The 22,410-nt window shown below is 37.8% G+C and overlaps 1 protein-coding gene and 1 pseudogene across 1 annotated transcript in view; both read right to left on the reverse strand.

Moving 5' to 3' along the window:
* LOC107760795 (uncharacterized) overlaps positions 1-22,410 on the reverse strand; it is a 45,488-nt gene that overhangs the window by 1,153 nt on the left and 21,925 nt on the right. The window contains exons 14-25 of the mRNA XM_075228314.1: positions 15,710-15,922; positions 10,017-10,577; positions 9,882-9,941; positions 9,413-9,741; positions 8,884-9,307; positions 6,935-7,399; positions 2,923-3,039; positions 2,573-2,694; positions 1,760-2,492; positions 975-1,229; positions 570-752; positions 46-387 (exon numbers count right to left, since the gene is read on the reverse strand). Of these exons, the coding sequence (XP_075084415.1) occupies positions 46-387; positions 570-752; positions 975-1,229; positions 1,760-2,492; positions 2,573-2,694; positions 2,923-3,039; positions 6,935-7,399; positions 8,884-9,307; positions 9,413-9,741; positions 9,882-9,941; positions 10,017-10,577; positions 15,710-15,922 (3,804 nt within the window). The remainder of the gene's footprint in view (positions 1-45; positions 388-569; positions 753-974; positions 1,230-1,759; positions 2,493-2,572; positions 2,695-2,922; positions 3,040-6,934; positions 7,400-8,883; positions 9,308-9,412; positions 9,742-9,881; positions 9,942-10,016; positions 10,578-15,709; positions 15,923-22,410) is intronic.
* Positions 18,804-20,038, reverse strand: LOC107760797 (DNA (cytosine-5)-methyltransferase CMT3-like; annotated as a pseudogene).

The raw sequence follows: 22,410 nt of genomic DNA on the forward strand, positions 1-22,410 counted from the left end.
GGAGGATGAAGCATCTATTTGACATGAAAATGAAAAAGTACTAACGATGGCAAACGCATCAAGATCATTGGGATTAAATTGCTTGAGTAATGTGAGAACAGCCATTCTGAATCCTCTTACTGCCTCGGCAGTGCCAGCGTTGGCATCGATAGCAGCTGAAAACTTCTGAAGAAGAAGATCGAGCTGACCATTTTCAATAAGGATACCAAGAATGAAATTAAGTGCATGGAAGTTCCCCACTCCAGTTATCAGGCGAGCTAAACATGGAAAATCACCCTCAGATACATAAGCCTCCACCTTTTTGAATGCAAGATCTACAAGAACATCAACTCCATCAAGGCATGCCGAGGACTTGTAGAAGTGGTGGGACAAAATGAGAAGCTCAACCTGAACAAATTTTGCAAAGAGAGGACGTGACTTCAATTAGGGCGTAATAATTAAAAACCAAAGAGCAAAAGCTCCCACATAGCGTTACCACTTTTTTATTGAACATGCACACTAACTCAGTAAGTCCATGATTTACAGAACAGGTTTTTCATTGGTGAAGACCTAAAGGACAATACACTTACTTCACAGGCATGTGGTATTCCTTGACAAGTGGCAACTAAACGCAGTAAAGCATGGCCAATTTCTGGTTCAGAGGGGCAAAGCTCAGCCCACTTCAAGAAATCAGAAAATCTCCACAATAAAGGAGCAGGTCCCTCCTCTTTTTGAGATTCCATGTAACCTCCACGATGTGCTGCTAGCAAACCCTGTGATGATATAAAATTTATAAATAAAGAGAACATCATAGACAAACTGAACAGCATACTTTTTACATAGACACAACTTTGGTACTTTGTGTTTTGTTACTAGATCAAGTCGTAAAAGAACTAAGCAAATTTCTACAAAAGCTCAAATTTGATGTCATAATAATATTCTGGCGGAATCAGTGCCCATACTCCCAGAGGAATCAAGTTCAAAAGAGAAAGTACCTTCAAAAACGACTCAGCAAGAATTTGAGCAATACTAGCTGCAGGCATATAATGTGATTGAACTAAGAGCTTTGCTTCTTCAAAAGAGTCTTGCGCTTTTAGAGATAGCAATTGTAAGAGTTCAATAGGATGCTTTTCAAATGCTTCTGAAAATGGAATACCCAACGCATTTGCAGTCTTCACAACTGATATTATTCGCCAACAAAGGCCGCGTCCCCTACCTTCAGTTAGGAGTATTGCTAAACTCTCCAGTACCTGAAGTTAAACAAGATATTAATTCTTTTCATTCTTTTCTTGCAAAGAATCAAGGATATAAGAGACAAATCAAAAGATGAAAGCTAATGGAAGTGTCAAAGTGGAAGAATCTTGATCATAAATAGCAACACAAGCCAAGTCTAGACATCTTTCATGTTGGTAGAGCACCAGTTGACAGAATGTCTTATTTAACGTTACTAATTGTAAGAAGATATAAAGTTGACGACCACATGATCTTCCTCTATCCTCCTCTTTTCCCTTTTCTCCCTCCACCCACCTCCTTACGCCTCCATCCACTGAGCCCTCCAGTTCTCTCATTGGAAATAAATGCACTTCCAGCTCTGGAACTTCAGAGCAATAGTCCGAAAGCTAACACAGGAAACTAAATGCCGAAGTACCGGATAATAGTCAGAACAGTAAATGCAGAAATGATTCAGGAGAGATGGATATGAAGGACAGTCAAACATATTTGTGTCAACCTAACGAGGGCTAGACCAAAAGAAAAATAGGAGATAAAACCAACTGACTACCTGGAGAGCATCAAACACGTGTTGATTAGGGAAAAGATGGTATGACTGCATAACAGAACGAAGTTCACCATCGAGCACCAATATCGATACTTTGTTGTTTGGGGTGGCAATTGCAGCAAGCTTTAGGGCAGCATCCACAAGTTTGAATTCAGATGGTATGCAGCCTGGAGATAATTTATGTTGAAGCTGTCGGGAAGCCGCAATTTGTCCAAATTCCAGCAGTGAAAGAACAGCTCGTTCTAGCTCCGCAGGTCTAACTCTTTCCTCCCACTTCGAGAAAGTTGCTTCTATTTTAAGGTTTTCATCTGGTATCTGTGAATCCTCCTTTATATTAAAACTAATGGAGCTAGTTTCAGGCTCGTTACTTCTGTCCATTGGATCAGCTAAAGACTTTCTTGAGGGTACAAAGCCTTTGGCTCTCCTTTTCACTTTTGCACCGCCAAATATGGCAGCTGAAGAGCTAGAATCTGACATCTGAGTGGTCTTGAGATGTGACTGGTTACTTTCCTTTGTATCATTCCTCTCCCCAGACTTGATTCTCACTGAATTAGTGTGGTTATCCATTTTAGTAATAATGCTTGCAGTTCGGTCAATAATGCTTGAGCCCTTGCCACTTGCAGGTTCACGACTAGAAAGGGTAAACTCTCCTTCGCTTTTCACTTGAGTCTCTGATTCAACCGCCAGTAGCCATGCTCTAGTTTCAATTTCTCTCAAAAGATTCAAGGGACAAACTCTGATACATTTATCCAAGAGTCATATCAAGAATTATTAAAAGTGAATACGTAAAATAGGAGACCTCAGTAAAACACTTACGGGTTGCATTGAGTAATCGTCCCACTCAACCACTGCAGGGAAAGCAACAATAGTTCATGAAGCTCTCTAGCCGGGAGATCTTTTTCCGCTGCCTCTGCATGCTTGAGGAAAAATAATCCTGCCTACAGAAAAGGGTAGCAACTGAGATAAGTAAATAAAACAAGTCATAAAAGCAATCATCAGATGAAAAGGCATCCAGACAATCCAATTCTGCATTAAACTTCCCCTCCTCCCCAACCCATCCTCAACTAACAGCAAGAGAAATAACGAACAAAATTTCCATGTTTGAAAGTAAAATGAGCAGCAGAGTAGGCTGACGTCACATCTATTTCATAATGTAACTAAAGTACCTGTAATGGTGGGAAGGAATATCTAAGAAAGAGAGTCTGGCAGTGACCCCATAAAGCAACCCTTTCTTCTGGAACATCCCAAAGGAACTCCTTCCACTCTGCAACCATGGACTCAGCCTTCATACATGAAAGAAAAACACAGAGAGGAGAGAGTAAGAGGATCAGATTGATCAAAAATTTGCAGTCATGAGTCGATTACAATGAAAAGAAGTATGCAAAAAAATAAAGGAGAATAGCAAGATGGTTAAATCTTTAGATGAGGAGAAAGTGAGAATGCACCGGAGAAAAATATATTATTGATATTAATTGTAATACAATGAACCCTATTTATAAGTACACATAATATATAACCTACTTTTATTTCATACGGGACTAGAACTAATTACATATATATTCACATAGCTATTCTAACAGAGAACAACAGATTGCAAGATAGGTAAATGCATAACATAACATAAATCACAAACAAAAAAAGGACACACCAAAGGAACAAACAATTACGTCCAAGATAGCATAGATCACATGACAACTGTCTAGATGGAGATCAACACTATCTCCAAATAGATTATAGTTCAAATATCTTAATATCAACGTTGAAGGCCATGGAAATTAAGAACATTGGGCAAAAGAGATATTCGGAAAGTAGAAATTCTGGAACAATATGATCTCATACACAGGTTCAATATATTTCTCTAAGAATTTGACTGATTAGTGCTTTACGAGTCTTCTTTCCTGTTTAAGCGGTTCGATCCAGCATTCTAGTATTACAATTGCATTTATGTGGTATCAGCAGCAATTTTAACTTCCAAGTTCCACATGTGATAAAGAAAATTTGCATTTAACATTAGGGCTTAATCATAGTTTGTTAAAATAAGGAATAAGTGATCTTTTTTTGGGTCGGGTAACATTGTATTCATCACCACCAAGTTGGTACTGGCAATCAAAATATGTACAGATTACAGGGACCTTGTATCTTACAAGGAATCAAAAAAATCTACAAGTGATTCTGCGTCATCTATGTAGTTCTCTTTACACCAGAACTGATAAGACAAAAACAATTCAGCTTATAACAAATAAGTGATCTTCACAGTCGAGATAGTGCTTTTCTAATTGCCCTCCACCCCAAAGATGTTGACTTAGCCTGGCTTTGAGAAGCATACTGAACAATGATCAAACAAATATTTGATAAAAGTGTTTTTTTTAGAAGCATTTGATACAAGTGTTTTAAGTTTTCATAAAGTCATATTTTTCTGTTGGCAGTTCTTCCATATGTTAATGCCATTATGAATATCTTTAACAAAAGTCTCATTCGACTTTCTACGTCAACTAGGACTTTGGAAAATAGAGTTTGATGCTTCTTCCTAGTTTGTATAGGAGACCTTTGAAGTCTAGAAACAAGAATTTGTTATGCTTAAATTAACAAGGAAATGGCTAATGGGGAGATGCACCCTTCTCTGCAAATGCCAAGGCATTTTAGGATTGATTCCTGTGAGTAGTCATGTCCCTTTTCCACTTATTTTCCCCACAATTAAAAGCGTCAAAAACTTATTATAACACATTTCACTAGGTTAAATTTTTCAAAAATTCCACACATCTGAATGCATACATCTCTTCTTTATCAGTTAATTGAGAAATCAAATCAGTAGGCTTTACTATATTCCTGCCCAGTCAAGAGAAGCAAGCATAGGATTGGCAATATCCTTCTTAGCTGGAAATCGCTCCTTTCATCTTGAATCAATCTAGTACGACAGAAAAATCTGCTTCTGCTACTATGTGACACATTTTATTTGATAAATGACACTATTTAAGACTATTGAGTATCAGTACTTGTAAACTATCTCTGACTCAATAGCAAAAACACTTAAAAATTGAATTCCTATATCCATTCATGGATTGCACAAAGTGTGAGGTGACTTATCCCTTATGTTGCAGCCAAACCAACACCTGCCCCCCACACCGTATTAGAGAAGGGAAGAATCAGTTCCTATGCAATAGGACATCAAGGGGTAGTTAGGATCATGGACTAATTATGCAGGGATTACAATAGAGAGATTGTTATTAGGTGAATAATAATACAAGGATGGTAAACAATACTACAAGGATTGTTGCGAGGATGGCCTGCCTTTGAGGTATTTTTGTCTTCACATGCTCTATCCAGGTATTTTTATTTTTGGGTAAGATAAATAATTTATTAATTAATGGAAATCTATACAAGTCGTATTTACAAAAGTAAGATAATCTACACAAAAATATGATTCTCTGCAAAAGACACCCAACCATCTATACAAGCGAGGACCTCATGGGTATATACCAAAAAGTGACTAAACATAGAAGGACATTCCTTAAATTTACAAAATCATTTTCTATCTCTTCAAACGCTCTCCTATTACCCTCCTTCCATAAACCCACGTAAGCTAACGGGGCAACATCCCATGCCTTCCACCCTATATTACAACGGCTAAAGTCTTCTCATTCATAATACTCCACAGTCCACAATCATATGGTAGAGCTTATCCAGGTATTATTAGTACACACATTCTTAATCCACATTATGTCCTGCATAAAATAATACATAGATTGTTGCATATGTTATGCTGATATTAGTAATACAGAGTTTTATATCAGAAAATAAATTTTCACTCCCTCAATTTCATTTATATTTCGGTATTTGATTAGGTCAGAATTTTAAGATATGAGTTTGACTTATATATTATATCAGTGATGGTGAAAGAATAATGCTAAAATAATGGTTGAAAAGTGAGTTGACAAAGACAACACAAAGTTTAAAAGCTGAATAGCTAATATATGTTAATTCTTGAAAGAAGTGAAAGTTGTATAGAAATTGAATACCACAAAATTGAAAGGAGGGTTGGGCATATATGTAGAGTTTATACCTGAAACCCAAAGTCATTTTACGTATGCACAGTTTGCATTAGTAATGTAGAAATAATGCTAAAAACTGAACATCATATTAGTTTTGCAGAATTTTATGCTGAGATTATTTTATCCTAATACAGAAAACCAAACAACCCCTGAATGAACTCCAGCCAGTAAAAGAAATAATCAAGTACTACATAAAATTAATCTTTTCAGCAAGTGTCAACTTCTTAAATCTATACCAGCATATCAGGCTTTCATTTCCCTTCTCTCATTGTTCTTAGTGAATTAACTCCCTGTCCACTCTTCAAGTGATTTGTAGATAAAATGGCATAACATTTAAGAGAAGGCGCAATGCAATTTACTAACTATGTTGGCAAATACAAGCAATCTTGATCTCTTCTATTGTTATAACAAGCTAGAGGAGTTATGTTATCGAGGATCTTTAAGTTAGATGGTACAGTCCAGCTTTACAGTCCTCGCTTTAACAGTGGGACCAATGCTTCCATAAACCCTGGATGTTTTCAGATGGATAACTCAGGGACAAAATGACTGGTCAAACCACATTAAGAAAGCAATGCTACAAGTTACAACACCCGTTTCATAAAAAGTTCAGCAATCGGTTGATTCTAGAGGGAAGAATGCGAGAAGTATGACCAATGTACATTTGATTCACGTAACTGTTCTTTGTTACTTGAAATAGCAAAGCGCTAAGATTTGATCTTCTGTAGAACGCTATTTGGCAAGAAATATGAAAATAAATTGACACGTTGAGTTACTAATCCTGAAAGGTAAGTGATAACTCAAATATGAACTTTTTTTATTGGTACAATCTATGAATTGAAAGCCTATATAGTTCACCGACGTAACTCAGAAGAGAAAATTAGACAAAATGACACCCAAAGCTGCTATCAGCTGAGATCCTGATCTAGAAAGAAACAGAAAAAAGATTTCCAGCAAGATGCCTAGCTAATTTTGTATTGCGAAAGTAAAGAATGACTCTTAAAAAAGAAAGCTCAACCATAAAGAAATTCCTAATTCACACTTCATATAAAAGCAACAGCTCTAAAAAAACGATGTCTGAATGATAAAAACTGACATGAGGAAGAAGAGTCCTAAATAGTAAAAGGAATACCTGTGTTTCAGTAACATGGTGCGTTGCAGATTTCCAAGATCCACCACTGGCCTCTAAATGCTTAGCCCAATTGCGTGCCTGTTCCCAATGTCCATGTTCCTCTAATGCTGTCAAAAGTGAAGCATCATCTAGTGGCTCGTTCCCAAGATGTAGGCCATCATTTTTGCGAAGAGAAGGTTCCGCTAAATTTACTTTCCAGTAGAGCCGTTGATAATATGTTGCAGCAGAACCTCCATCACCAAAATCAGTGGCAGCAAGGAGGTGTAATAAGCATCTTTTTTCATAAGGTGAAGCACATCTTGAGAGCATAGCATCAGCAGCTTTCACAGCAGTAGAACTTATCCATAAACTACCAATTTTCCCTTCTTTTCCAACTTGTGTGGGTACGTGAGGTTCTTCCTTAATTCTAGCAGAAAAGGATCCGAGATGAGCTGAAGCTTCAGAAAGGCGCATTTGAGAAAATGCCTGGAAACGAAACAGCAAAATTTGTGATATATGGAATTAGACAACTGTTGTTATATTCACGACATGTGTCCTATAAAACGAGAACACTCAGTCACACGAAATGTTACACAAGCTAGGAACAACTTCATTTCATTCTGATTTAGTATTATTGTTTATTTAGATGTCTGCTAGAAACCAATCAGAATGTTATACACTCAAGGAAACAGCATCACTTTTATTCTGATTTAGTACTGTTAATTATTTAGATGCCTGCCAGACACCAATGAGATTGTGTCCCAATATTTAGTTTTCGTCTTTTTCCTAAAGGGATTATCTGGAGTTACAATAGATAATAACTTTAAAGAATAAAGGGAATCCTTTATATAATACTAAAAAACAAAACCCTTGATCTCTGCTTGACAAATATGGCATACAGATTTCTCTCAGCATAAAAAGGTAGAAATTGAAAAAAGAAGATGAGGACTTAACAGCTTTCAGGTCAGTCAGAGAAGGTTTCGCTTGTTTCGCAACTTCAAAGAAACAAAAGAGTGTTCCTCGTTGCTAGTTACTGGTCAAGGAGAAGAAGAGGTTCTTTGGGTTTAGTATGTCCTATATCTTGCAGTATTAGTAATTTTTTGTCAGTTAAGACTACATATACAATACATGAGAAACTACCCAATGAACTATTCATGCCATGTAGTCCTAAAATCTCTCCCCCTCCAAGCCCATGCCAGTTAGCAGATCAGCATGGAGAAATAATAAGGATACAGTGTCAACTTTCAAAGAAGCATTATAAGCCTTAAAGAAAAAGGAGATGGTAGACTACGAGAGATTCTCACTACACAGTGTTATAGCACCAAAATTGCACAAACTAAGGGGAACTAAGAGAAGGCCCGTTGAGTAACCATATCTACAACAATCAGGGATAACTTGACCAATATGGCAAACTTTGTTGCAGGCACAAGCAAGCAATGAGTACAACATGAATTGACAATTAATACATAACAAGTCAACCCCAAAACCCAAAGAAAATATGCTACTGAATATATAGGTCATTAGCTTATAAGTATTGGTTACATAATGTTTTTGTTCAAACAGTGAAAACGATCCTGCATATACATCTAGCAACACTATTATTGATGAGTATTAGCTGAAGAGTTGCAATTCAAAGAACTAACTTGAGCCTCTTCCCCAGAGGCCAGAACTTTGTCATAATGAGGCAAGTGAATGTTGCACCATGTAAAATGAAAGACCATGAGGGGACAAGAGTAGACTACTAAAGACATAACATTAACATAGAGAGTCGATTATGTCATGTGACCAATCAGCTGGATAGCAGTTTGAAAAGCTGTGAATAAACAATGAAAGACAGCAAGAACAGCGATGAAATGTTTAACAGCCAGTCAGTCTGAAGCTAAGAGAATTTTCAGCACTGAGAAGTTTCTGAGTAATGCCTCTTCATTTCAAAAAGGTAACCTATAATTGATAGCAACGATTTAACATACCTGAAGAGCTCGGATAAAAGGTAAGAGGGAACAAGAAGGAAGAAACATTTCAAAAGCCCTGAGCAAAGGAAGGAATAAATGTTGTTCACAAAGCACAGCAACCATTCTAGACAAAGAACCAGCCACTTCATCGGAGTCATTTGAAACTTTCTCGTCCTGATCAACTTGCTTTTCACATTCCTCTTCAGCAGTCATGTCTTGAATTCTCACATTTCCATCTGCATTGTGTGCATCAGGCATTGTGAAAGCTAAGGAATGCACTGACACAGGCTCGATGAGCCGTCTACGCTTTGGGATTTTGCGATTATAATGCACTGTATGTGCTTTGGCAGATGCAGGTAGGGAATTAGTTGCTTCCACAGCTGCCGCGACATTGTTTGCAATCTGGGAAGCAGCATTATTAACTTTGATGGCTGATGTTTCCCTGTAAAGGATATAATAGGAAATTACTTTGAAAAACAGTCCATGTATATGGAAGAAGGTAGAATTTTATTAATTAATGGAAAAAAACAGGGATTATGATGGAAACCTTGCTGCAGTTATTTCTAGCCAAACTGTCAGGCAAGATAACGGAGAGACATCTGGAAAACAGGACGCAATTGCAGCCAAAAGTGACCAGCATAAATTCTTTGCTTGCAGGAGAAGAGCTTGTCCAGGCCTTGCTTGCTTCTCGCACTCGGCGATAATTCCAAATAGTTCGGCCGGTGTATACATATTTACATCTGGAAATGATGTCCCATTCTTCTTTTCTCCTGTATCTGAACTTGAAGAAGAGCTAAATTTCTTCCTTGATTGCATACTCTTCAGAAGTGTTAGTATGTGGGTTTTCAGACGTGCATCACCAAACTCCTTTGATGCCTGACACATATCAGATAAAGCAAGTGAGACAAAATCATGAGTTAGCAAGTCTTCTCCTTTTTCTATCATAAAACTAAAAGGAGATATATGTAGCAGCAAAGATTCATCAAGGGAAGATGTGATGAGAATAGATAGCTTACAACTTGCATCACTGTCTCCAAGGGGTAGCCTCCAATTTGGGCTTCTGAGAGAAAGCCAACCTGGCAAACAAAAGAACACAATTTTCATACCAAGAAAACTAATAAGTTCAACAATGATGTTTAACAAGCTCATACCCAGTCATTGTCTCTTGCTAATATAGCAAGATATCTCGTGCTCACAGGAATTTGATGCGCCTGACAAAATGTTGTCACCAAATTCCAGTGCTCGCTTGCAGATTTTTGCTGAGACCTCAATTCAACTCCATCACCATTACCAGTTAACAACCAAGAGCCACACGTAACTCCATCAGCTGATGACGGAAGACTTGCTGTTTCCAAGTGTTGCAGGACAAGCATGAGAGCTCGAGATGGCTGTCTACCACAGGTTGTGAACTGATCACTTTTTTGATTAGCTTGATTGAACCAATCATTCTGGCAATAATCATCTGCCAATCCTCGTGCTAAAGATTCAGTAATATTATTGTCATAAGTATTTGAATGAAATGAAGAACTCCTGGGGGAAGGTTGCTTAAAGTGATTGGAACAAGGGCCGGATTTATTAAAGGATGCTATTCTTCTCAAAGCCGCAACATCAATTTGGAGGGTTCCAGGAGATAGACCGCACAACTCCAACAGAAATGCACAAGATGCCACCAACACTGAATCGGCAAAATGCACAATAGCAAGGGGCACGACCTAAATATAAAAACAACAAATGCTTAGAGGATGTGAGAAAGCACGGGAGAAAATATTGTTATTTTTCTAAAGTGTTGTACAACGCCTTATTTATATACAGTGATTACATAATAATAGGTAACTACTTCCCGATGTGGGACACTACACATGACTAACTACTTAACGGAGGAAAATATATCAATATGCTATCATCAGAATGCGAAGCTCTGAGATTTCGTGCAAGGGAGAAAGCACGGGAGAAAATATTATTATTTTTCTAAAGTGTTGTACAATGCCCTATTTATATACAGCGATTACATAATAATAGGTAACTACTTCCCGATATGGAACACTACACATGACTAACTACTTAACAGAGGAAAATATATCAATATGCTATCATCAGAATGCGAAGCTCTGAGATTTCGTGCATGTACACTTCAGCTTGTTTTATAGAAGTATCTGACACATAAATGGACTATTTCATCACAGCACTCTTTCTTTCAGTGAGTCATACTCCATCACAAGAGAGAGTGGTCTTCAACTGCACTCCAACCAAAGAGCATGATATAGAGAAGGTGCATCTTCTAAATGTTTATATTCTTTCAACGTACATTCATCTCGCAGATGATATATTTAGGATGGCTCTCATAAAGTAAATTCTTGTTCTTTTTTTTTTTTGAGATGGTAACATATTAGTATATATAATAAATTTAGATTACAAAGCAGTGTAGTCCTATATAGTTACAAGGAGAGTTGAAGCCTGAGTTCCTAAGTCTTAACCTATCATAAGTAATCTAAAATCTCATAAATAAATTCAGCTTCTTGTAAGTACTCCTGTTTACACCAAAAATAAAATAGGACTAAACAATTCATCTTCAGCTTCTCAATGGAACTTCTGTTATCTTCAAAATATCTCTGGTTTCTCTCTTTCCAGATTGTCCACCAAATGCAAGCTGGGACAATCTTCCATCTCTCTTTGTGTCCTGAAAGGTTACCATCTCTGTTCCAACAAGCTAGGACTTCCTGGATTCTCCTTGGCATGGTCCACCTGATTCCCCTCAAATTAATGAATATCTTCCATAATTGATCCGTCATTCTACAGTGTAAAAAAAGATGATTGATTGTCTCGGCCTCTTCATCACATAAATAATATCTGGAACATAACTGAAAACCCCTCTTAATGAGATTGTCTTGAGTCAAAACTGCCTCTTTTGCCAATAACCATGTGAAGCATGCTACCTTTGAATGGGATTTTAACTTTCCATATTATCTTCCAAGGCCAGCAATCAATCTGATTGTTTGAAAGGTTAAACTCCTTATATGCTAAGTTCACAAAAAAATTTCCTTGTGCGTTCCTATTCCAAGACATACTATCCACTCTGGTTGAAAGCCCCTGAATTGTTCTAGGGTGTTATAGAACTCTGTTAGCCTGTCCACCTCCCAGTCATTCAATAGTCTTCGGAAGCTAAGATTCCATCCTGGATCGCCCCATACTTCTCTCACGCATGCTCTCTGTTGCTGATTCAGATTGTAAATATCTGGAAAGAGTTGCTTCAATGGCCTTTGCCCTAGCCATTTGTCATCCCAACAGGATGTTTTCATACCACCTCCTACTTTGAAACTTGACTTGTTGATGAGCATGGCCATAAGTTTCTTATGAATTTCCACAAACCGACTCCATAGGTGCTATTCACAGCTTTAGTAGTCCATTTACCATCCATCCCATATTTTATCTTGATAATATCCCTTCATAAGGACTGTTCTTCAGCAGCAAATCTCCATAGTCATTTCATCATCAGGCTATGGTTTTGGATTCTCAAATTCTTGATTTTCAGACCACCTTCCTTCTTACTGGTTGTAAGAGTACTCCATTTTGCCAAGTGCATTTTCTTTTGTGTCACTATTCCCTTGCCAAAGGAAATTTCTTCTGATAGCATCCAGCTTCTTCACAACACTGACAGGAATCGGAAACAGAGACATCATATAGGTAGGTAAAGCATCAAGAACACTATTTATCAAAATCAATCTTCCACCTAGAGAGAGATATTGGTTCTTCCAATTTACTAGCTTTTTTTCACACTTCTCAATCACTCCATTCCAAATCCCTTTTGATTTACTCCTCGCCCCCAGTGGCATACCTAAGTAGATTGTTGGCAATACTCCTACTTTACCCCCTAAAATTGCAGCCAGATGGTGGATCTCATTAACTTCATTAACCGGATAAATGTAACTTTTACTCCAATTAATGTGTAATCCTGAAGTGGCTTCAAAGAGAATGAAAATTACTCTCAGTACTTTCAGGTTATCTCTATCAGCATCACAAAAAACTAAAGTATCATCAGTATATTGTAAATGAGAGATCTCCAGATTGTAGGCAGCCCTGGGATTCACAATAAAGCCCCTAATCCAACGATTGGTCTGTGCTGTTTTTATCAAATCATTTAAACCCTCCATGGCTAGGATGAATAGGAAAGGTGATAGGGGATCCCCCTGTCTGAGACCTCTCTCAGATGCAAAGAATCCAGTCGGTGAGCCATTTATCAAGATTGAAAATCTAACTGTGCTAGTACAAAACCTGATCCAATTAATCCATCTGCCACCAAACCCTAGTTTCTCAAGCACCCCCCAAAGGAATTTCCAGTTGAGATGGTCATAAGCCTTTTCAATGTCTAATTTGCATAATATACCAGGTTTCTTACTCTTTATCCTTGCATCTACACATTCATTTGCTATAAGGATGGCATCCATTATCTGTCTTCCTTTTATAAAGGCCATCTGTTGGGCATCCACCACCTTATGTACCACTTTTTTAAGTCTCTCTGTTAAAAGTTTTGAAATGATTTTGTAAACACTACCTATCAGGCTAATAGGTCTAAAATCCTTAACTCCTTGGCACCCATCTTCTTGGGAGTTAATGCTATGAAAGTAGCATTAAAACTTTTTTCAAAGAAAACTTGTTCATGGAAATTCTGGATGGTAGCAACCACTTCCACCCTCACCACCTCCCAGCAATGTATAAAGAAAGCCATAGAATATCCATCTGGACCAGGGGCGTTATCCCCTGCACAAGCCTTCACACTTACCCATATTTCCTGTTCTTCAAAAGAATTTTGCAGCATCTGATTTTCCTCTGCACTAATCATAGGACATTCTCTGAAACTAGCATGTGGTCTCCATTCCTCTGATTCTGCATAAAGTTTTTGATAAGAGGAAACTATCTCCCTTTTAATGTCAGATGGATCTTTTAAAGTAACCCCTTCTGCTGCAATTTGATCAATATAGTTGTATCTTTTATGGGCATTTGCAGTTCTATGGAAGAACTTAGTATTGCTATCTCCTTCCTTGAGCCATAGTGCCCTGGATCTTTGCCTCCAAGCCACCTCCTCATGTTTAGCATTTTCCTCAAACTCCACAGATAGGACAACCCTTAGGTGTACTTCTTCATCATTCAGTATTCTTTGCTCTTGTATCTCTTCCAATTCAGCTAGTTGTGTAAGGATGTTTTGTCTCTGCAGTTCCAAATTACCCACCAAAGATCGGCTCCACTCTTTAAGTTTCTCCTTCAGGGCTTTCAATTTAAAAGCAAGGATATAATCAGGTCGTCCTTCACAAGAAAAAGAGCCCCACCAATCTTTAACCCTTTCTTTGAAACCCTCTGTTTGCAGCCACCAATTTTCAAACTTAAAATAAGACTTTGCTGGCCCCAATCCCCACATTCTTGTTCCTGTTTTACAAACTTCAAGCATAAATAGAACACTTTATAAGAAGCTCTAATAAAATTAAGACCTAAAACAGAAGATACACAAACTGGAACTATTTGACTCGGTGATTTAATTCAAATGAAACCACCAACTGTTAATATCAGGTAGTTTGACTAACATGCTATGTGACAGAGGTGCAGTAGGTAAAGCATCTTGATGTCATTCGCATGAGCTTTTCTCAAAATTCGTTCCATTTGACAATTGGTTCCTTAAAACTTTACAATCATTTGTGATGCTGAAAGAGCAAAAGGACACTTCAAGAGTTGTAGTTAAAAGAGAGATTTTGCCTGTATACTAACAGTGTTTTAAAAGGCCTTTTTGGCATTCGCCCGGGGCTCGCCCCTGGGCAAGGCACTTGCAAAACGCTCTAAGGCACACGTGTGGGACTTAGTTCTGTAAGGCTTACGCTCCAAGCGCCCGACTGTAGCCCTAAGCACGCCTAACGCTCAAGGCTTAGAGTTCGCCCAGCAATCCCTACACAAATCATGTGTCAAATCCCTACACCGTTGACCATCAAATTCTTTCATACATGACTGATATACGAACCTAAAGATATATGAAGATTAATTTAGAGTAACTCAAATAATGAGCCATAGTATTGAATATTCTATGATTGAGAACATAGTGAAGGTGAACATCATTTGAACATTTCCTATATAAATAGACAGCCCGAGTTTATTACTTCGCTATCTGTATTCATGTCTTAGTTCTTTGTCTCTCAAAATGATCAAACTTGTATTACTATGCTATTTGAAATCAATTTGTATTTATACATGAAAGAGTATTATTTTTAAGTTATAGTACTGATTATTTACCTTTAGGGAGGTAAAATGTGTAGTATTATAATATTTTTTAAGAAATTGTGATTTTTAATTGTTTGAAAGTTAAGATATTGTAGTTTATTTTTGTCTCATGATAACTTTAACACCCCTGCATTGTTTATACTCATATAAGTGTACTAGAATTTTTGTTTTCAATGGGCTTCTCTACAACAGTAACAACAAACCCAGTTTAATCCCATAAATGGGATCTGGGGAGGGTAGTGTGTACGCAGACCTTACCCCTATCTTATAGAGAATTTCAATGGGCTTCTCTAATCCTTTTAATTTTTTCTTGAACTTTTAATTTATTTTTCATATTTTTTAATGTTATTAAGCTATTTTATTTAATTTATAAATTAAAAAATTTAAAGATCCATGGGCTTATGCCCCATGTCTCTGGGCTTACGTCTTTCCCTGCATTAAGCGAAACGCCCCGTCTCACGCCCCGCCTTTTTAAAAACTGATATAACATTTCCAAATAGATGACTATAAAGGGACAAAAGAAGTACATATAGGGTTGATACAAATAGAAAAAGATGAATGCCAGTTTGGTAATAGTGATCCTTACGGATGAAAGAAACAACTGTTCGCTCTGTGTTATAGGTGAAAGAAGCATCTGCACGTCTGACTGGATGTTTGTTTGTCCTTGCACTGAAGTCCCGTGCTGCCCTCTACGTGAACTTTCTGACTTCAACTTTTGAACTCTATTTGAAAGCAGCTGATTAAAAGCTGCCAATGCACGTCCACGATGTAAATGGTGCTCAATTCCAACTCTAGATTCCTAGAGCCAGAAAGTAACATGGATTAGGGACGAAAAACATGAAAACAGTTAAAATTAAAAAAGGAACCAGGCTACAAGAAAGGCAAATTGTGAGCACCTTAAGTAACTTTCAAATTGCATCACAGATATTCCCAATCAATGAATTCTGAATATACCCATTTGGGTGACATTGAAATACAAAAGCAATAAAACCTAGTTATTTGCAGATTCTTCAAGTGTTTGTCCACTTGCCCCACTCAGGAAACAACAATGAATGAAATACGGAGTCATCAAGAATCAAAAACACATCGCATGATAAACCTATTTTGAGTTTGACATCACAGGAAAAGAGAAAACAAAAGATATAGAAAAACTGTATTCTCAGTTTGCCCTCACCACAGAATATAGTATGTTCTATGCAATGAGAATTACTATGTATCATTTAGTAGATAAAAGATTGAACTTTTCTCTGAATATATCTTTTTTCTTCATCTTCTTATACATAGTTTACTTTTGCTTCTAACAAAGAGCATCCACATATACTAATTAGATGGAGGATCCATGTCTTTCCTTCGGAAATCTCACTTTGCTTTTACGGAAAAAGCAATTATAAAGACTGGACACCTAGATGACTAAAAATGTTGGAAGATGACACAATATATTGATATACATTTCTAAAGAATAGAAAAAACTACAGATGAGGAGAAGTTTAAACTTTTTGTTCTGGCCCTTTTCGCATGCCACTAATGATCAACAATAATACCTAATAAACATGTACATAAAAGCAAGTGAACCTATGTTGTCTCTGGTGAATTAATATTATCCAAACATACATTAGCAAGTATTTGGGTCATAGATATCATTGCCATGTCTATCAGGAATAGTATGATGACTATTTTATTTGTGTTGCACGTGACATTTGTCCTATGAAAGTGCAAGGTGGTCAGCATGCAACATGTCATAAAACTCGTCACTATAAATAAACTGCCAAAGTGAACTAAGAAAGTGCCACCAAAGGTGAAAAACTTCAAAAAACGCCAAATGTCTGTTGGGCTTTAAGCACAAATCTGAATTAAAGTGGGGGTTTCAGTGAAGAAAGGCCCAGATGAGGAAAAAAATAATAACATGCATGTAATTTAAGAAAAATAACTATGTTTACTAACTGTGAGAAATGAAACTACATGGGAGAAAGAACGAGAAGTGTATCTCATATTATTCTCCTAAGCTATTAGGTGTTTAAATAGTAAATCTACCTATTATAAACAAGGGAAAAAATCAAGATTACGTAATATAAACAATATCTCCCTAACTGATTCTACACATTATACACCATTCTCAACACTCCCCTTACCCCCACCCCCCCACAAAAACCCCCTCCCAAGCTGGTGCATACAAGTCGCATGTACCAAACTTGTTAAAAATATAACAAGTTCAAGGGTCAATAAGGGACTTGGTAAAAGTAAGTTGATCATTTGACTTCACGAAATTTGTGACAATATCACCCAAGGGCATCTTCTCTCTGACAAAGTAATCGTTGATCTCTAAGTGTTTAGTTCTCACATGAAACACTAAGAGCGGCTTGATTATCACATACAAGTTCTATCCGACAGATTTGTCCAAACTTCATCTCTTTGAGCACCTTTTTGATCCAAACTAGTTTGCAAGTTGCCACAACCATTGCTCGATCTTCTACTTCTACACTAGATCGAACAATCACACTTTGTTTCTTACTTTTCCAAGATTCTAAATTACCTGCAACGAGAATAAAATATTCAGAAGTAATCGATCAGAAGTTGCTCTTGCCCAATCTGCATCAGTGTATCAAAAAATTTGCTCATGGCTTCGATACTCGAAGAGTAATCTTCCTCCTGGGGCTGATTTATATATATCTAAGGAAACGAACAACTGCATCCCGATGACTATCACATAGAGAGTCTACTCACGACACATACCCAAAAGGCAATGTCCAGTCAAGTCAAAGTGATAACATACCAATTGACCACTTATACCTTCCAAGATTATTAAGAGGCTCCTATGTCCTTACAAAAGCTTTACATTCGAATCCATGAGAGTATTAATGGGTCTACAATCTATTATTTTGTCTCTTTAAGAATGTCTAAAGTGTGTTTATGTTATGAGGCGACAATTCCTAATTGGGGTTGAGCAACTGCAATGCTTAGGAGATACTACAATCTGCCCAGACCTAAGTTGCGTGGACTCTTCGTTTTTGGTGTCGCACCCGTCTCGACACGAGACGGGTGTGGGTGCGGGTGCGGATTCGGCCAACTAACTTCGGTTACTTTGACCCGAGTCCATTTGGGGAAGGAAATTGAGATTTTGATTTTTCAAAATTAAAAATAGGAAATGGCATACCTTCAATATTGTAGTACTTTTGTCTCATATTTGCTGCTTTGTGTTTCAAAAAAACCAAGAATTCAAGGGTCGTGTTCTGAGTTCAGACTTCTGGTAGATAGCAGCGATATAGATGGAGGGTTTTTCACATAATATCTCTCAAAATTTATAATATCTTAGCCGAATCCCCGCGCCCGTATCCATATCTGGATCCGTATCCCCGAATCTTAAAATTTAGATTTTGCCGAATCCGACACTCGGATCCATACCCATATCGGATACCCGCACCCGAGTCCGAGCAACTTAGGCCTAGACCCTTAGTCAAGAAGTGTTGAATATACCATTGGTATAAACTACTAATAAATAAACAGATTTGGAGCAGCATGAAGATTGAATATTGAATGATTAGCATTACTACAAGTCATATCAAACTCCTAAAAATCGTGTTGAACTTACCAAACCATGCTCGAGGAGACCTTTTCTTTTAATAAGAAATTAATCAAAATGATTAACCACTACTACAGTTTACATTCATTCATGCCAAAGCAGCTAAGCTGTCAATCTTAATATGACACTAGATGAACAAAAACTCGATGCCTTTTCCACCGTCTCCATTGGCCTAATTTTACAAGTAACAAAAACATAATTTGCAAATACTGCTTGAGTAAATTAATGAATGATTGCAATTGAAATGATCAATCCCAAACTCCTCCAAGAGGTGAATAGCTTGTGCAATGGTCAGATGATTACATTTAACTTAGAGATTCTCATCAGAGCCCAGTTCCTCTAGACATAAAAAATTAGGTGGCAATGACAGTAAAGAATTTTTCTCTCGACAATCTTTTCAATGCCACTGCCAAAGAATACCCTAAAGCCCGAGCCACTAGTACTGCAACTGCATTTCCTACTTATATGTACCTTTCTTTTATTGGTCTTGTCAATTTGTAGTAAATAGAGAAACCTTACAGTTGTGCATTGTCACGGATAGCAAGCATTATGTCCTGCTCTGGATATAATATGACCTGATTGTGGGTCTCTGCTCTTGTAACAACTATTGCAACAATTACATCCTACCATACACGATCAAATGGATTTGGGGAAGTACCACGAATAAAACTCATCACATTTTCATGGATGATGGACCAAAGGCTTTTCAAAAGCATAAATTTTGCGTGTATTATATTATTTGATCTACATACCGAAACTAATAACATTTGAGATTGTTTTTAGCATTTGGATACTATTCAACAGTATTGTCAGCACGAGCACGAACGCCAAGCAAGTTCCTGAAGTTCGCACCCTTTCGTTTGGGAATTTGATATACAAGTTGATAGTCATCTTCATCTAACTAAAGGGGCTAATGATCATACAGAACAGTACCCAATGTCCCATCCCTCCTTAATCTTATGAAGCATTGGAAAGTAGATTTGCGCTCATCGGTATAAAGCATTTCATCCCTTGGCTCATCATTTTCCTCAGGAGAAAGATTTGAAAATGCATCCTTAAGAAAAATTTCTCTTTAGCTTGACTTTCACGCCCTCTCATATGCTACTGCATTTAACTCAAATTTTGTAGGAATACCACCCCTCACGAGAAAATTGTGTGGGCAATGGATATTGTGACAATTTCTCTGAAGGAAGAGCACCCTAAATGAAGACAGACACGCATACAAAATTGTGTAAGTCCATAAGCCCCAGCCACCACCAATCCCATTCGTGCTTTGTCTTTCATCCCAACATAATTCACATTCTAAGGTAGATACGTGAGACAAATAGGAACCATTTTTTAAGTCTAGACAAACTGGAACGTCTGAATTTTCTATGAAGTAACTCAGGAGAGTCTGTAACTGGACAAATTGTAAGTGAACTTGGAAGCTTAAGGTAGTACTAGTAAAGACCTTATGACTCAAGTTTAGTAGCAATGATCCGTCTCGTAGTGTGATATTGTATACCAACAAAGTTATTGAGAAAGATAACTGAAAATTAAGAGACTGAGACAAACGATTAATGGATGTTACAATAAAAGGTAAAACCAAGAACATAAAGACATGAGTTTAAAGTTAAAGAAGGCATAAAGATAGCTTGACCTACATCGGTTGCCATGGTTTGGGATTGATTAATGGCTAATGAAACAGTAGACTAAGAATAAGAACTAAAAAAGAAAAAATACTAGTTACCAGAAATATGATCTAAGGCTTCTGAGTCAATGATCCAAGGTCCAATAATGGAAGACTAGAAAGGAAAGTTAAGATACAGGATTACCAACTTGGAAAACAGATGCGCTTTGTAAAAGTGCCTACTTACATACCTCCTTGTACTTAAAAAACTCACTATATTACCTGATTAAGATGAAGGAACCTTCTAACAGATCAAATCACGAGACTATATACTTATGCGGCCACAAATTTCAATTCTTATCGACATAAATGAACGAATGTTCTCAAAAATAATAATTTCAGAAGGTGTCCAGAATATCTTATAGCGAAAACAATAAGATAGTCACTAGACTAAACTAGGAATAAAGTTGTCCTTTGATATGTTGGAATAGTCAATTCACCAGAAAGCTGGTCGACCTTCAGAGATGGAAAATGGCCTGGCCAGCGACACCTTTCCTGGAGTCTTATCAAATCTTTGTCAGAAAAGGGTATAGTTAGCAAAACTTGATGCAACCTAGATGGGTAAAATCGGAATCAAGAGGCAAGCAACTAAAACAGTGGCCGAAAAAGGGCTAGAAATGCCGCACGCATCAGTGGGTGACGCTGGAAAAATAGAACTGCTGGTAGCGAGTGGCGGTGCGTGGATGACCCTACGGCAGCAGAAATTTCTAGGCTAGGATCGCACGAGAGTTTCGACCTTACTGGTGGCACTGTTATAAGTGCAGTGCCTCCGGAAAGCAACAACACCTCGGAGCAGTGTATGTAATTGCTGGAAAGTGCTCGGTAACGGGAGTTCTCTCCTGTTATGTCACTGGTAACACAATGACTATTTTCTCGTATCGAGAGAAATAAATACACAAGAGAAAGAAATGAGAAATTTCATAATGAATCTCCCTAAGCTATATATGGGTTGTTTAAATAGTACATACACCTATTCTAAACTAATAAAGAAATCAAGATTGTTTTCAATAGATCCTCGGCACAAGAAGATGAAAAGAGACAATAGAACAGTAACAGCAACAGCGGCCATAAAGATAGAATCAGAAAAATAAATGAAAAAAGCAATATCAGTAATCAGTAACAATGGCAAGGTACTAGGAAACGGAGCGAAAAAATAGTAAGAACACAACACGTATCACTAGCATACGATAACAAGACACTAACAGATTAGCCTACACCCCGTACGGAGTAGAAAAATACTCAACTACCTCCTAACCTATAACCCTAATGCTCGAGCTCCACACCTTCCTATCAAGGGCCATGTCCTCAGTGAGCTGGAGTCGCGCTATGTCCTGCCTGATCACCTCTTTCCAATACTTCTTAAGCCGCCCTCTACCTCTCCTCATTCCCGCCAAGGCCAACCGCTCGCACCTCCTAACCGGGGCATCTAGGCTTCTCTGCACGTGTCCAAACCATCCAATCCTCGCTTCCCTGATTTTGGGAGCTACTCCCACCTTCGCCAAAATATCTTCATTCCTAATCTTATCCAACCTAGTGTGCCCGCACATCCATATCAACATCCTCATTTCTGCTACTTTCATCTTCTGTCTATTGTTATTCTTGACCGGCCAACACTCTGCCACATACAACATGGTCGGTCTAACCATCGCTCTATAGAACTTACCTTTAAGTTCCAGTGGCACCTTCTTGTCACACAAGACGCCAGATGCTAACCTCCATTTCATCCACCCTGCCCCTATACGATGTGTGACATCCTCATCGATCTCCACATTCCCCTAGATAACTGACCCAAGATACTTGAAACTTCCTCTTGGGGATGACTCGTGAATCAAGCCTTACGTCCACGTCCGATTTCCCCGTCGCGTCGCTGAACTTGCACCTCTAGTATTCTGTCTTTGTCCTACTCAACTTGAAACCTTTAGACTCAAGGGTCTGTCTCCAAACCTCCAATCGCTCGTCAACACAGCCTCGCGTCTCATCAATCATAACTATATCATCAGCAAATAGCATACACCACGGCACTTCCCCATGAATATGGTGT

This window comes from Nicotiana tabacum, chromosome 13, assembly GCF_000715075.1.
Source record: "Nicotiana tabacum cultivar K326 chromosome 13, ASM71507v2, whole genome shotgun sequence".
NCBI lineage: Eukaryota > Viridiplantae > Streptophyta > Magnoliopsida > Solanales > Solanaceae > Nicotiana > Nicotiana tabacum.